Below are 15,375 nucleotides of genomic sequence, written 5' to 3' on the forward strand. Positions count from 1 at the left end.
TTCAGACAAATCCATATACGCTACACCACATCTGCTAGGCAGATGTCTGACCAGCAGCATAACCCATTGCGCAGTCAGGCCTTGAGTGCATGCTTATATATATACCTATCAGAGTGAATTTCTTCAACAGAATTGTGCCAGAGGACGACATTCTTGTTGCCAGGGGTTCATTTTTGGTTCAGCGAGTGTGTGCTGCACACAGGACTTTGGTTTATCATCTTATCAGAATGAGTAGACGCTCAGTTTGATTTTCCAGTTGAACTTCGGAGAAATGGCGAGAGTGGGATTCCAACCCACACCTTCACAGACTCTGTACTGGCAGCTGAGTGTCCCATTCTACCACCACACCAACCATCTGACAATGCTACCGACCAGTGCAAAGGGCAGCAGACCACCCCAGAGAAAACCTCTTAAGGCTGCGGCCTTGAACAACGTGTCCTGAAGGGTGTCAGCCAGCATGTTGTTAAACTCAAACTGTTGATGGAAGAAAGGAGTGTTGAGCCTTGGTTCCATGTGTTGGTGCTCACTGTGTTCAGGAGGTGTACCTGAACAGGAAGTCTGACGTGGAGGGGCTGAGGGACCGGCTGCTGCAGCTGAGCGGACAGTCGCAGAACTGCCGGCGATCTCCGCGCCTGTCCAGGGACCGGCACAGCCCCTCCTTCCTGGTGCAGCACTATGCCGGGGAGGTCAGCTACTCCGTGTCCGACCTGGTCCCCAAGAACAAGGTACACCACCAGGCTGCACATGTGCTGTTTGGTTAACAAAATTTGTTGTTTGGTAGTTACACAAAGTCTGCTTTTATACTGTAAGCTATCTTATAATTAAATGCTGTTTATGATTATGTTGAGCACCTTTCGAAGCAGTCTGTATTTAGATCTTGAGATAAAGAGATAGAATGCCTGCATGAGACTTGTTTTCGAAAAACAACAACTTGAGAGCATGAGATTATTCCATGACGTAGTGTCTTGTTTCAGTAGCTAGCATTTTGTTCTCTCTCCCAGTCTCTCTCTCTCTCTGAAACACACACACATGAGCGTGCACATGTGTAGAGAAAGTGAGGAGACTTTTGTTCAGAAACAGCCATTATACATTTGAACAGTTACCTGTTGATATCACCAATTCAACAAGAAGACTTATGCATACAGTGAGCGCCCAGCCAGTACCGTACAGGTGAAACTAAGGAAAGGAGTGGGCTCCCAGTGAGGGGTAAAGTACCCAGAGAAATGCCCCTCCCCAACTTCAGGGATAAATTTGTGCAAAGAGGGGGTGGCCCCATGGGGCACTTGCCAGGTAGTTTTGAGTCCAAGAGCGTGTGCTGTGTGGCCAACAGGACGACATCCCGGCGGATCTGGTGTCCCTGCTGATGGCCAGTGACAACCCCTTCGTTCACCAGCTCTTTGCCTCCTACACCGAGCCCGAGTCCCCCACCGGCAGGAAGAAGAAGACCGTCCTCACCAAGTTCAAGGTCAGTGCAAGAAGAGGTTTTCCCCCTTCCCCCATCCCACCCCTACCACCTGCTACTCCTGCCACTACTAGTACCCTACTACTCCACTACCACCACCACCTCCCTCGCTGCTAAAGTTTGTGAGATATTTATGTTGGGTTCATTAACAAAAGTTTTTGTTGTTGTTTTTCACCAGAACAGACATATGGGATCTTTTTGGGATCCGTCAGCTGCGCCCTTGGTCCCTCTTTGATCTTCTGCCCCTGAAAATGGAGCATGGCAGCCTGCATGGCTGGGTAAAAATGGTCATTGTGTCCATATGAGTGCACATAGGAGACACAGCCCATGAATGCAGAAGGTTTCTGTATTGTGGGCTGCAACTTGCACACTTGTCCACTGATGGGCTTTTACATCTTTTGCCCCGCCATTTAGGTGGCCTTTTAGTTCTGTTTTTTTGTTGTTTTTTTTGAGAGGGGGTGGGTGGTTAGTTTTACATCATTGTTGTCTTACTCTTAGTCTTTTTCTTTTCTTTTTATGATTCATTCATTCCTTTTTTTTTTCTGTAATGTACTCTTCTCTTCCTGTTGGGATCTTGTATGGCTTCAGAGTCTTTGTAAAATAATATATATAATTATATAAAAATTTAAAAAAAGAGAGAAAGAAAGAAAAAGACGAATAAAGAATTCTCCAGCTATAACACCGAAGATCAGTTGCTTTCAGGTGCGATTTAGACCCTGCATGTCTGACGATTCTCCATGAAAATCTGGGAGAGAAGGGAGAATGTGTGTGTTTAAGTGTGCCTGCGTGTCTGACAGTTCTCCATTACAGCGAATGGAAGGTAGAATGACAACGTGTATGTTTGTGTCTGCTGTCACGTTATCATCTTTGGCTTTGATACTGTGCAATGCTTTGGTGATGTGGAATGAAGGACAGGGGTGGGGGGTGGGGGTGGGGGTGGGGGGGGGTAACAGGAGATGTGTTGTTTCCAGGAACATGACAGATTATGATTGTGTAATTTCCTGCTTTAAACAGTGTTTAGATGCAGGGTGTCTTCATAGCGTATTGTTCTTGGGTAGTTAATCAGTGCAGTGCAAAATGTTACATGTCTGTCTGAGTGTGTATGTGTGTGCGTCTGAAATCTGATTGAATGACACAGGAAACGAATGATGAGCGCCCAGTGGCAGTCGTCAGTTGGCTCTACCCAGGTAGGCAGCCTGTGGTGCAAATGTCCCCGTGTATGTAAAGCGCTTAGAGCTTGGTCTCTGACCGAGGATAGGCGCTATAGAAGTATCCACATCAATCAATCAATCAATCAGCTATGTTTCCAGAGCTCGCTGGACAATCTGATGTCGTCGATAGAGCAGTCTGACGTGCACTACATTCGCTGCCTGAGGCCCAACATGACCAACGTGCCCGGCGTTTTCCAGGACCCCTATGTTCTGCAGCAGCTGCGTGCTTGTGGCACCATAGAGTCTGTCAACATCTGTCGTAAAGGCTATCCTGCAAGGTGTGTGTGTGTGTTTGTGTGTGTGTGTGCGTATTTGTTTGTGTGTGTAACTACTAATTGGTAGTGTGTGTTAGTCTGTGTGTGTGTGTGTGTGTGTGTGTGTGTTTGTATATGTCTGTGTATATGAATGTATGTGTGTGTGTATGTGTGTGTGTGTGTGTGTGTATGTTAGTATGTGTCTGTGTATATGAATATGTGTGTGTGTGTGTGTGTGTGTGTGTGTGAATCTCACATTTTATGGTAACTACTCATTTATTGCAAAAACGAAGAGCAAAGCTTGAAACGTTTGAAAAAGGCTGTCACTCCCTCGGGTATCCTCCATTACTCCTTTTAAAAGGTCAGGTTTGTCACAGGATCCTGCAGTCATGATGTTTCCTTTCTTTTTGCAGAATTCTCTTTTGCCAAATTGGAGATGTCTGCTTTCCACATGTTTTCCAACTTGTGAGGAGAAGAGGGATAGGGGGAAAATGTGCATAGGAGGAGACAGGGCAAAAAGAATCTTGTGACCAAGACCCTAAACTCTGCAGCAGTCCTTTCTGTGCCCGTGCTGTTTATAAAGCATGTTTACATGATGCATAATGTGTACGGTCTGTGTTGGGTACACTTGTCAATGCTCAGTGTTAAACCCTCCAGTAATGAAATAAATTGATAAGATGAATAAAAGAGTAGAGTTTATAGTGCATTTTGTGGCTTCCTTTCAAGATCACAAAGCTCGTACGTTTGCGTGCTTGTATGTTGTATGCATGTGTTTGTGCGCTTGTGTGTGTGTGTGTGTGTGTGTGATAAATAATAAAACTTAATTTCTTGCATGCCTTCATTCTAAACGGTCAGAACCCACAATATGTCCTCTGCCCTTTGCCCAGAATGCCGTACTGGAGCTTCATGCAGCGCTACAGCCTGGTTCTGCGACCAGAGTACAGACTGGTGGTAGACGCCGGGGACTGTGTGGATGGGGGCGGTGGTGATAAAGACGATGACGGCGAGGAGAAGGAAGACGTCTGTGACCCACTGGACACGTTGCTGCAGCAACAGCTGGATTTCCCTGTCTCTCCTCCAGCCACCCCCACCCCCAGGAAGAAGCAGCGCCTGAGATCTGGTGAGGCCATTGGTATCTTTTTTTTTTATCAGTATTAGCATTATCATTATTCTTATTATCATTGTTGTTGCTATTACTGTTTCTAATTATATAACCGAACACAGCTGAATACACTAGCAACATTCCACATGGAAAGTACAATTGCACTGCCAAAAGTAAAGTAGCACTGCATCAAATTAAAGAGACCAGTCATAGCAAACAACAATAATGTTTTTGTCCTGTGTTGATATAGTCCTGGTATGGCCTTCAGTGGTTGACTGGGCTTCATGCAGTGAATGAGTATGTCATGCATGATGGGTACGCCCCCCCCCTTCCCTAATCTTTGACTGACTTGACAGTTTCTCTCTCTTTTGCCTTGGATGAGTGGAATATACAATGAAACAAAGATATTCAAATCAGATAAGTGCGCCATATGACAGTTCAACACTTTGTACCCCATCAGTGCAGCTGCACACCAGTGTCTGTGGACCAGTTCAACAGCCAAGTGCACTGTTGAAGCCATACTTCAAACATGAAACAGGTTATTTCATCAAAAGCATGCTCAGTCTTCTTAAAAACTCTGGTTAACAACAAAGAGGCAAAAAGCCAGCAAGATAGCTATATAAACACTGAGAGAGAATGCAGCTGATTGAGAAAGTGAAACTGAAGTGCCCATTGCTGTACGTAAATAACCCCACTCAGTCTGAGAGAAGCAAACAGGTTTTACTGGATTAATTGGTACTCAGGGTACAAAGCATTAATGATTATTATAATTTTTGTTACTGTTATCAGTTAACAGCAGGAGACACTTTACGAACTCAGCGTCGGCAGGACAGGCTGTGTTAGACGTGCGTCTTGACGGGGTGTGGGGTGTGTGTGTGTGTGTTGTGTTCAGGCGTGACGCGGCAGGACCAAGTGCGCAGAGTGTGCTTCACCATTCTGCGGTCGATGAGCAGCAGTGAAGAGGTGGACATGCAGCGGCAGTTTGGACGAAGCAAGCTCTTCCTGACAGAGCAGCAGGTGAGAGGAGCTATGCGGTCTCCTTCGCTTGGGTTGTTGGCTGGTGATTGTGTGGATGAGTGGGATACCTCCATCCCACCCCCCATGCCCCCTACATCCCCACTCCAGTCCACTGGTGTGTTTGCGTCTCCAGCTAAGCAAGTCCGGCTACCATAGTGGTCCTGACCGGCACAGTCCCAGCCTTACTTAATCCTTTTCCTTTCTGTCGTGTCTTTCTTTCTTATTTTCTGCCTTGTTGGTCCATTCACCTTTTTTTTTTTCCAAGACAGCCTTGACTTTGGGTTATTTGGCATTCTATGGTGTATTCACTTTTGTTTGGGTAATTTTATCTTTTTTGAGGACTAGTGTCAGCAGATAGGAGATTTGGCCACAATCAGTCATCAGTGTGTGTGTTGCCATCATGCTGTGTGGTGCTCTCATCAGTGTGTGCTGTGTTGATGTCATGCTGTGTGGTGCCGTCACCAGTGTGTGTTGCTGTCATGCTGTGTGGTGCCGTCACAGTGTGGTGCTCTCATCAGTGTGTGCTGTGTGTTGCTGTCAAGCTGTGTGGTGCCGTCACCAGTGTGTGTTGTGTGTTGCTGTCATGCTGTGTAGTGCCATCACCAGTGTGTGTTGTGTGTTGCTGTCATGCTGTGTGGTGCCATCACCAGTGTGTGTTGTGTGTTTCTGTCATGCTGTGTAGTGCCATCACCAGTGTGTGTTGTGTGTTGCTGTCATGCTGTGTGGTGCCATCACCAGTGTGTGCTGTGTGTTGCTGTCAAGCTGTGTGGTGCTGTCACCAGTGTGTGTTGTGTGTTGCTGTCATGCTGTGTGGTGCTGTCACCAGTGTGTGTTGTGTGTTGCTGTCATGCTGTGTGGTGCCGTCACCAGTGTGTGTTGTGTGTTGCTGTCATGCTGTGTGGTGCCATCATCAGTGTGTGTTGCTGTCATGCTGTGTGGTGCCATCACCAGTGTGTGCTGTGTTGCTGTCATGCTGTGTGGTGCCATCACCAGTGTGTGTTGTGTGTTGCTGTCATGCTGTGTAGTGCCATCACCAGTGTGTGTTGTGTGTTGCTGTCATGCTGTGTGGTGCCATCACCAGTGTGTGCTGTGTGTTGCTGTCAAGCTGTGTGGTGCTGTCACCAGTGTGTGTTATGTGTTGCTGTCAAGCTGTGTGGTGCCGTCACCAGTGTGTGTTGTGTGTTGCTGTCATGCTGTGTGGTGCTGTCACCAGTGTGTGTTGTGTGTTGCTGTCATGCTGTGTGGTGTCATCATCAGTGTGTGTTGCTGTCATGCTGTGTGGTGCCGTCACCAGTGTGTGTTGTGTGTTGCTGTCATGCTGTGTGGTGCCGTCACCAGTGTGTGTTGTGTGTTGCTGTCATGCTGTGTGGTGCAATCATCAGTGTGTGTTGTGTGTTGCTGTCATGCTGTGTGGTGCCATCATCAGTGTGTGCTGTGTGTTGCTGTCATGCTGTGTAATGCAATCATCAATGTGTGTTGTGTGGTGCTGTCATGCTGTGTAATGTCATCATCAGTGTGTGCTGTGTGGTGCTGTCATGCTGTGTGGTGCCATCATCAGTGTGTGTTATGTGTTGCCATCTTCAGCGTGTGTGTCCTGTTTGTTGCTGGTACACAGCTGGAGGAGCTAGAGTGTGCACGGCTGGCTGTCCTGCACCACAGCGCCACCTGCCTGCAGTCGGCCTGGAGGGCTCTGGTCTGTCGGCGCCACTACACACAGCTCCTGGCTGCCAGGACAATTCACCGTGCCTGGACAGTGCACAGAGCACGGCAGCGCTTCCTCCGCTTGAGACAAGCTGCCACCGTCTTCCAGAGAGCCTGGGTGGCCGTCAGAACCAGGAGAGACTTTCTCGCCTTGAAGCAGGCAGCCATCTTAGTTCAGAGAGCATGGGCGGTGGTCAGAACCAGGAGAGATTTTCTCACCGTGAAGTGGGCAGCCATGGTTATTCAGAGAGCGTGGATGACCCTCAAGACCAGGAGAAATTTCGTGGCCATGAAGCAGGCAGCCATGGTTATTCAGAGAGCGTGGATGACCCTCAAAACCAGGAGAAATTTCGTGGCCATGAAGCAGGCAGCCATGGTTATTCAGAGAGCGTGCGTGATGCTCAGAACCAGGAGAGACTTCTTGGCCATGAAGCAGGCAGCTGTGGTTATTCAAAGAGCGTGGGTGGTGGTCAAAACCAGGAGAGACTTCCTTGCCATGAATCAGGCAGCCGTGGTTATTCAAAGAGCATGGGTAGTGGTCAGAACCAGGAGAGACTTCCTTGCCGTGAAGCGAGCAGCTGTGGTTATTCAGAGAGCATGGGTGACGGTCAAAATCAGGAGAGACTTCATCGCCTTGAGGCGGGCAGCCATGGTGGTGCAAGGAGCGAGGAGGGCTGAGCTGACCCGGAGGTGCTACGTGCGGGTGAGGCAGGGGGCTGTGGCTGTTCAGGGGGCGTGGCGGGCAGTGCAGCTGAGGAGGGACTTTGTGGGCCTGAGGCGAGCGAGTGTGGTGATACAGCGGGCCTGGCTGACGCGTCGGACCAGGGGGCAGTTCCTCCGCATGAGGGAGGCTGCCATTATTCTGCAGAGAGGTCAGTGCCCTCCATCATCTGTTGCAGTGTTCGGGGGATTGGGGGAGCTTGATTTTGGTTCCAAGCATGTGTTTGAGAGTGCTGTCTGTACTGAGAGGGACTGCTTCTGTCTGTATGAAGAGGGAGTACTTCTTCTTAAATCGAGTGCAAGTACTCCTGTCTAAATTGTGTGGTATTGCTTATCTCTAAGTACTGTAAAATATGTGGGAGTGCTCCTAAGTATCCTAAATTGTATGGGAGTGCTTTTTTCTATTCTAGATTGCGTAGGAGTGCTGTTTCTAAACTGAGTTGGGAGTGCTTTTGTCTAAACTGAGTGGGAGTGTTTCTGTCAAAATTGAGTGGGAATGCTTCTGTCTATATTGTGTGAGAGAGCTGTCTAAATTGAGTGGGAGGGTTTCTGCCCACTCTTATACTAAAATGTGTGGAATGCTTCTGTCTAAATAAGTTACATGAACTTCAGAGGGATTGGGAGTGCTTCTGTTTGATATATTTAGGAGTGCTTCAGTTTATAAAACAGAAAACCAGACTTAAGAGCATGCTCCTGCTCTCAGATCTAGTTGTCATTATGGTTTGTGTATTCTTTTTTAAATCTGAATCATGTATTGCAGTTAAGCACCGCACCTTTTTTTCTTTTTTTTTTAACCATTCACATTATCTGGAAATTTGTGATTGAATTCATTCATTGCTTCACTTATTCACTTAGCGCCTAACTTCTTTTCTTAGATGTTGAGTTCAAATCTTGGTGTTGGTTTCTGACTTTCTCATTCATTTATCACATGAGATCATGTGTGTAAACTGCATGTTAACTAAACAGGTGCACGGGAGTGGCTCCAGAGGTCCCATGATGAGCATCAGGACTTTGGCAGCAAAGCCAAGAATGTGACCTTGATCCTTCAACCTTTGCACCCTGCCGACGACATCCCCTCAGCGCTGCTGCAGCAGCCTTTGAAGCCCGCAGAGAATCGTGCAAGGACGCTGCACCTTCTGAACCCCGACGAAGAAGGCACGGCGCAGCAGCTGGACATTGCTCTGCACAGGCTTGACAGCAGCCTCCAGCCTGTGTGTCCTTCATTGCAGGGTCTTCCAGACTTGAAAGAAGTGGCACCAGATCTCCAGCCTGTGTGTCCTTCATCGCAGGATGTTTCAGACTCTAAAGAACCGGTGCCAGCATGTGACGGAAACCTGTCGGACGACTCGGGGGTGATGGTTCACGAGCCGGTTCAGGTGCAGCGGCCAGCGGGCCGGAAGGGGGCGCGACTGGGGCGGAAGGAGAGGGAGGCGCTGGAGGTGGAGCTGCAGAAGTGGAGGAAGTTGGCGGCCAGTCTTAAGGCATGGCCCCGCCTGCAGGGGATGCATGTCGGGGATGGGGTCGTCACCAGGCAGAGGGTTCCAAAGGTGGGTGTGTGTATGTGAGTGTGTGGTGTGTTTGTACATTGTGTGTGTTTGTGTGTATATTGTACGTTTGTGGTGTTTGTGTACATTGCAAGTGTGTATATATATATATATACATGTGTATTTGTGTGTATGGTGTGTGTGTACATGTGTGTGCATATGTGAGTTTGATTGAAGTTGTGAGGTTTTGTCGTGTGAATGTGTGTGTATTTGAATTGAAGTTAAGGTTGGTTGTGTGTGTGTGTGTGTTGTGAAGTTTGGAGGTTTTGTCAAATGTGTGTGTGTGTTTGAAGTTGTGAAAATTTGTTCTGTGTGTGTGTGTATGCGTGTGGTGTGTGCCTGTTTTAAATTTTGACAGAGGATAAGAGCATGGTAGAGACTCAGAGAGGGATGGGGGATGAGGGTGGGGGGGTAGAGGGTGCAAGGACAGGAACAGTGAAAATAGGAGGTAATACGGAAACATGGGAAAGGTCCCTGGATACAAACATGTCGTGTGTGTGTGTGTGTGTGTGTGTGTGTGCGTGTGTGTGTGTGTGTGTGTGTGTGTGTGTGTGTGATTATTGTGTGCGTGCTTGTGAGAAACATGTGGGGAGGAAAGGTAGGGGTCATCATGAATGTGTATGGAAATGCCCATGATTAGGAGTCTTCATTCTGCATTGATGTTAATGCTCATTGATTCATTGATTTGCATTGTTTGACTGATTGATTTGTCAAACTGGTTAAGTGAAGTTCTATATATGTATAGATTATTTCTTATTGATAATATGATTTTAGAAGATGCTGGCACCTTTCTTCCTAGGAGACTAGGGGTAGGAATAGAAATGAAGAGATGAATTTTATACAGATATTCCATGTACACCATACATATCTGAGGCAGAAGATTACTGCTATTACTTGTCATAGTTGATTGATCTGATCAAAATGATGGCGTTAGTACAGTATGAAACTTAAACTAGTGAAAGCCATGATGATGATCAGATGATGGTAATTTTCATCTAAGAGGTTGAAATTTATTTATTTATGTTTTTCAAATGAAGAAAATAAAAATTCTGAAGAAAAAAAAAATGACATGTACAGGGTTTGGTATTTAAAGAGTACAAAAATGTGTAATAGTAATAATACAGACCAGGTGTGATATAAACATAAAAGAAAGAAGAAAAGGAAAGAAGAGAAATTAAGGTAGATGAATCATAGCTTCTGATATACAGTATAGAATAATGGGTATGTAATATGTACACTGTGAGCAAGGAAGAGCTTGGAAATAAATTTTTAATAATTGAAATTCAACCTCTTGGGTGCTTCAGGATGCAAATTTCTGTCTGCAGCATTGTAGGAATGTTCCTTTAATAAGGTCATTGAATTCATGTGAAATTTTTTGGACAGTATGCTTATTTTCCTTTCAGAAAAGTATAGGTCACGTGTACTTTTAGTAGTTTGTATGCCAGAATTTTATATATTTTTATGATTATTTCCCTCTGTGACCAAAATGTTACTTGGTAAATAGTTGTCACTAAATATAAGATAGGCTTGGCACTGAAAGGGTCAAAGTTAAACACGGAAGCATTGAAAGAGTTTTGGAACCTTGTTTCAGAGCGGGGTGCGTTTCCACACACGGGCCAGTGTGCTGCGCTATGGTCACATGATCAATCGGCGGGATCTGCCCAGCGGTCTGATGGATGTCCTGACGGAGCTGCCTTCTGGGGGGCATACGCTGGGGTCCTCTGTGGATCCCTGATCACTCCTGGTACTGCTGTTGGTGTCTGTGTTAACGAGCACTGCTGGACATTGGTCGTGTTGACCACTGTGACCACAGGTGCATTTTTCTCTGCGTGTTTGTGTGTGCGTGTGTGTGTGTGTGTGAGTGAGAGAAAGAGAGAGAGAGACAGGGAGAGGGGGCAGGGGGAGAGAGAGAGAGAGAGAGAGAGCCTGACCATATCTGTTCACCTGATACTGAGCAATGTGCCAATGAGATTTTGCGTGTGAATGTCATGTTTGTAAAGGATTCATTGCAGAAATAAGTCTGAAAGCTTTGACAGATTTAGAACATGCAAGCCAGCATGCATTGCCACCCATTTTGGTCACAGCGGAGTGTTACTGAAAGTTCATCCGAGTATAGAGATGTAACACTTTTTTTGTTTAGTTGAATGTATACATTAATCATTTAATGAATCAGGCAATCTGTTAAAACACACACACACACACACACACACACACACACACATCCAACAAAAAAAATTGTTAAACAGATTAAAATAATCACCAAAATATAGATAATGTAACACTAACAAGCAAAATTTTCCAAATCATGCTTAATAAAGAATGCAAAATTTTGAAATGAAAGAAACAGTATTAAAAAACACAACAAAAACACCACATAAAAAGACCAGAAGCTAGCAGTACGGAGTGAGTACCAATGGTACTCATAAGTTAATATATAACATGAAAACATGTGGTGTGTGTCATATGTCATGTGTTCATGTACTCTTCAGCTGTTCAGACACATATCTGGGGACCTGGGCTGGGTTGTGTAAGTGATCTTAGCAGAGCTAAGTTTGCTTCACGTCAGATTTTTCCATAGTCTATGGAACTGACATAGATGTAGGAAAATTCTCCACACAAAGTACTGAGACAGCTTATGAAACACTGCCCTGTATCTTTGAATTAGAGTTCACTGTATTGGGACTGTTTCCATTCCTTACTAATTTAGATTCTTGTGCTTCAAAACTGGGACATTCCTTTATTTTCACGACCATTATTGTATGGTTGTTCAGCAGTTGTGATCTCAAGCATTTTGTGTCAGATTGTCGCTGTCTTGAACAGCTTAATGATGAAGTGGTGCTAGAATGACATGGTGGAGAGATGTATGTATTTGATGCTTCTGAATGATCTGTGTGCAATGCGCTACTTGTGTTGCTGCCTTATGCTTTTTCTTTTTGTATGTGCGTGCATGCATTGAGTGTGTCACTTTAGATTGCCTTGTAGTTGTACATCATGTGCTGGGTTTTTTTTTTGTGTGTGTTATATTTCTTTTTCTTTTATCAGTGAGCATGCATGTGTGCATGTGCTCAGAACATTTTTGATGGTGAGAATGCTGATCTTAAAGTGTTTTCCCGGAGTCTCAGAACCAAATTGTACAGTTTCAATGTTCAGCATTGATGACAAGACCTGGCATATAATTTTATAAATGAGATGTCATTGCCAAGAAATCTTTTTTTTTCTTTTAAGCAGTGATAACAACTACCACACCTTCATTGCCAGGGAATTATGTTTTTGTTCACAGACATATTATAAACCATATTGGTTTTTGCCATGGCACATTGTCTTTTCACTTGATGCAAGCAGTGCATTTTGTATAATGCATTTGTGTGCATGCATGGGTACAAAGGGTCATGACACTGTTTTGTTGTTTTTCAAGATGTTTGTTGAGGTTGTGTAAGGGTCTGTTAAGTGTTGTGCTATTTTCAGGATATTTGTAAGAAGGCGGTACAAAGATATCTTGTGTTGCACTATTTTCAGGATGTTTGTTAAAACATTGTAAAGATCTGTCAAGTGTTGTGCTATTTTCAGGATGTTTGTTAAGGCAGTGTATATATTTGTTGTATTTCATTATTTCAAGATCTGTCAAGCGTTGTGGTATGGACTGCTTTCATGCTGAAAGGAAAATGACCTCAGGTTATTTAGATTGCATCCTTGGGGCCAAGAGAAAAGAATTTTTAACTGGAAGTTTGTCATATTTTGAGATGCCTTTACAATAAATATGAATCACTTTATCACCCAAAACCCATTTCTGTCTGTTCACTTGTTGCTTTGTTACTTGTCCACAGACTTCTTATGTTATCTTTCTACACTGTTGCTGTCTTTTAGTTTCTGACAGAAAATTTGGTTAATTTCTTTCCTTAAAATTTTGCATTGTCTTTACCAGATTAGACGTGTCACACTCACGCTCAATCCACATATATTTGACACAAACCAGGACATGTTCTGTCACAGCCTCACAGCTCCAGCAGTCCACAAGGAGCCATCTGTGTTGGTTCACGGAGAGGCAACATGCCATAGGAGGTCCTGCACTGCTGCAGAGTCATGTCACTTTGGTGATGCCGCAGTAGTTTGTGTTCTCAATATAGTGTTCAAGTGGGACATCCCGCTCTTAACCACTTCCCAAACTACTAGCTCAACACAAACAAGGCCAGTTTTTGCATTGTCGCACACACAATTGTATTACTCTTTTTGTCTACATACTTCTCTGTGTGAAAGTCATACTGCAATTCCCAGGAAAAGCGCATTGCTACACTGAGAGACCCACACATTTTTTTGGTAATTTTTTCTGCCTCAAAATTTTGTTTTCCTATCAGTGTGGATTTTTTTTTAAACAGAATTTTGTCGAGGACAACCCTTTTGTTATTTTAAACATGCGCCAAGTACATGCTGCACATGAGACCTTTGTTTATTGTCTCATCTGAATGGCTAGTGTTCAGACCACTGCTCAAGGTCTAGTGGAGAGGGAAAAAATACTGGGGGACTGTGGAATTCGAACCAATGGGCTCAGATTCTCCAGCTTCCTAAGCGGACATGTTGCCACTAGACCAACACTCCACTCACAATGCCACAGCAGTGTCAGCAGCCAATAATGTCTGATTAACCATCCTATAATCTGTACCATACAAGCACAGAACTTGATTAAGAAAAAACATCCACCTTTAACACACAAAGAAAGTGCTGGTTGACAGACACGAACAGAACCAATCAGGAATTACTGTACTACACTGAGAACAAATTTGCAATTCTTTTCATCGGTTGTTTGAATACATGATCTGTAACAGAAAGAAACAGACGGAATGAATGAGGGACACAGAAAGAATAAAAAGAGGGGAGGAGAGCCAAGAGGGCAGAGGGGGAGAGGGCAGGAGTGAGAGAAAGATGTATTCATGTTATGTATTCTAATTTTCTATTCACACTACGTTACCTTAATAAGGAATATAAAATTAGCGATACTGCAAACTGTATACAACCGGCGTAGATAAATTCACTCCCATATGGAAAAAAATAAATAAATAAAAGAAGCAATGAGTGGTAGCCTTACGAACACACCTGTGTTTGTATTTTCACACACAGATAACATAAAGGCAGTCTGTAGAAAATAGAAGTTTATTAACCATGATTGAGCAGTTTTCCAATGCACACACATTACGCATGATAAAATAAATCTGATTTTTTAGAATGGTGAATATATTTGTTGTTCTTTTTTCTTGTGGGTTTGTGAAGTATCAGCCCACAGCAAACTGGTACAAATATGACATACCATAACTACTCTTTTACAAACCAAAACTCTTGACTGTCCGCTATACATACTTGCATACAGGTTTTGGTTCCAGGCTAGAGAGTTTTAAGTTGGATTATAATTTCATCATCACTTTCAACATCTGACAAGTGCAATGTATATGATGCTTTTAGTTTTTATCAAGAAGATGCCACAGCAAAGGCAAGTTATATTTCCACCTCAGTATTGTCAAATTGATGGAAACTCATAAAATGTACAATTTGTAGAAGATTCAATTTTACAGCATCCCAATTTTTATCACTAAAGTCAATTTTAAGAAAGTAACATGGCATGCAAAATATGTAAAAACCATACCTCATCTGCTAACTTCCATGGCTAAGACCATACCTCATCTGCTAACTTCCACGGCCGATGAACATTAAGGTTTAAAGAGAGAAAGAAAATTAAACTAATAATAAAAAAAAAAAAGCATGAAAGTTCATCAGAATGTCACTGAAAGTGATATATATATCTTATCAACTGTGAAACTTCCTATCAACTGTTACAACTACAATGTTCCACCATCTATTACACTTTTTGGTATCGGCGAGTGGATGTGACGTCACCAGATTTCATCGTCTGAAAACAGAAACAATATATATATATATATAAATATATATATATATATACACATACATACATACAGAGAGAGAGAGTGTATGTGTGTGTGAATCACACAGACACACACAAAAGACAAACACACACACACACACACTTTAAAGCACTAGTGGCTGCTGTATCACCAATAACGACAATCATCATCATCATCATCAAACTATTAAAAGTATTATTGATCATGATCATGCTTCTGGTGATGATATTGACTGACAGTGCTATAGCTACTGCTGCAGACAGTGATGATGATGATGATGATGGTAAGCATGCTGATGTTAACATTATTTTGAAAATAATGAGTATTTAGAAAATGTAGTTACTGAAGACTGGTGATGCATTTTGAATGAAGAAGAAATAGGGAGCTTCCCTACAGAAAACATTTCACAATATATAAGTGTTCAAGTAACATGCAGCTGTTCACATTTGCACTCT

The 15,375-nt window shown here is 43.9% G+C and overlaps 2 protein-coding genes across 4 annotated transcripts in view; one reads left to right on the forward strand and one right to left on the reverse strand.

Moving 5' to 3' along the window:
* Positions 1-12,791, forward strand: part of LOC143288497 (unconventional myosin-XIX-like) — a 47,389-nt gene extending 34,598 nt beyond the window's left edge. For all 3 annotated transcript variants that reach the window (XM_076597065.1, XM_076597066.1, XM_076597067.1), the window contains exons 18-25: positions 537-725; positions 1,331-1,465; positions 2,773-2,951; positions 3,815-4,047; positions 4,922-5,046; positions 6,662-7,619; positions 8,434-9,014; positions 10,603-12,791. In XM_076597065.1, the coding sequence (XP_076453180.1) occupies positions 537-725; positions 1,331-1,465; positions 2,773-2,951; positions 3,815-4,047; positions 4,922-5,046; positions 6,662-7,619; positions 8,434-9,014; positions 10,603-10,746 (2,544 nt within the window). In that variant the 3' untranslated portion in view covers positions 10,747-12,791. The remainder of the gene's footprint in view (positions 1-536; positions 726-1,330; positions 1,466-2,772; positions 2,952-3,814; positions 4,048-4,921; positions 5,047-6,661; positions 7,620-8,433; positions 9,015-10,602) is intronic.
* Positions 12,792-14,140: 1,349 nt separating this feature from the next.
* LOC143288498 (sodium/calcium exchanger regulatory protein 1-like) overlaps positions 14,141-15,375 on the reverse strand; it is a 17,590-nt gene continuing 16,355 nt past the window's right edge. Inside the window, exon 4 of the mRNA XM_076597069.1 lies at positions 14,141-14,907. Coding sequence (XP_076453184.1) covers positions 14,857-14,907 — 51 coding nt within the window. The 3' untranslated portion in view covers positions 14,141-14,856. The remainder of the gene's footprint in view (positions 14,908-15,375) is intronic.

Source organism: Babylonia areolata, chromosome 12 (assembly GCF_041734735.1).
Source record: "Babylonia areolata isolate BAREFJ2019XMU chromosome 12, ASM4173473v1, whole genome shotgun sequence".
NCBI classification, from domain to species: Eukaryota; Metazoa; Mollusca; class Gastropoda; order Neogastropoda; family Buccinidae; genus Babylonia; species Babylonia areolata.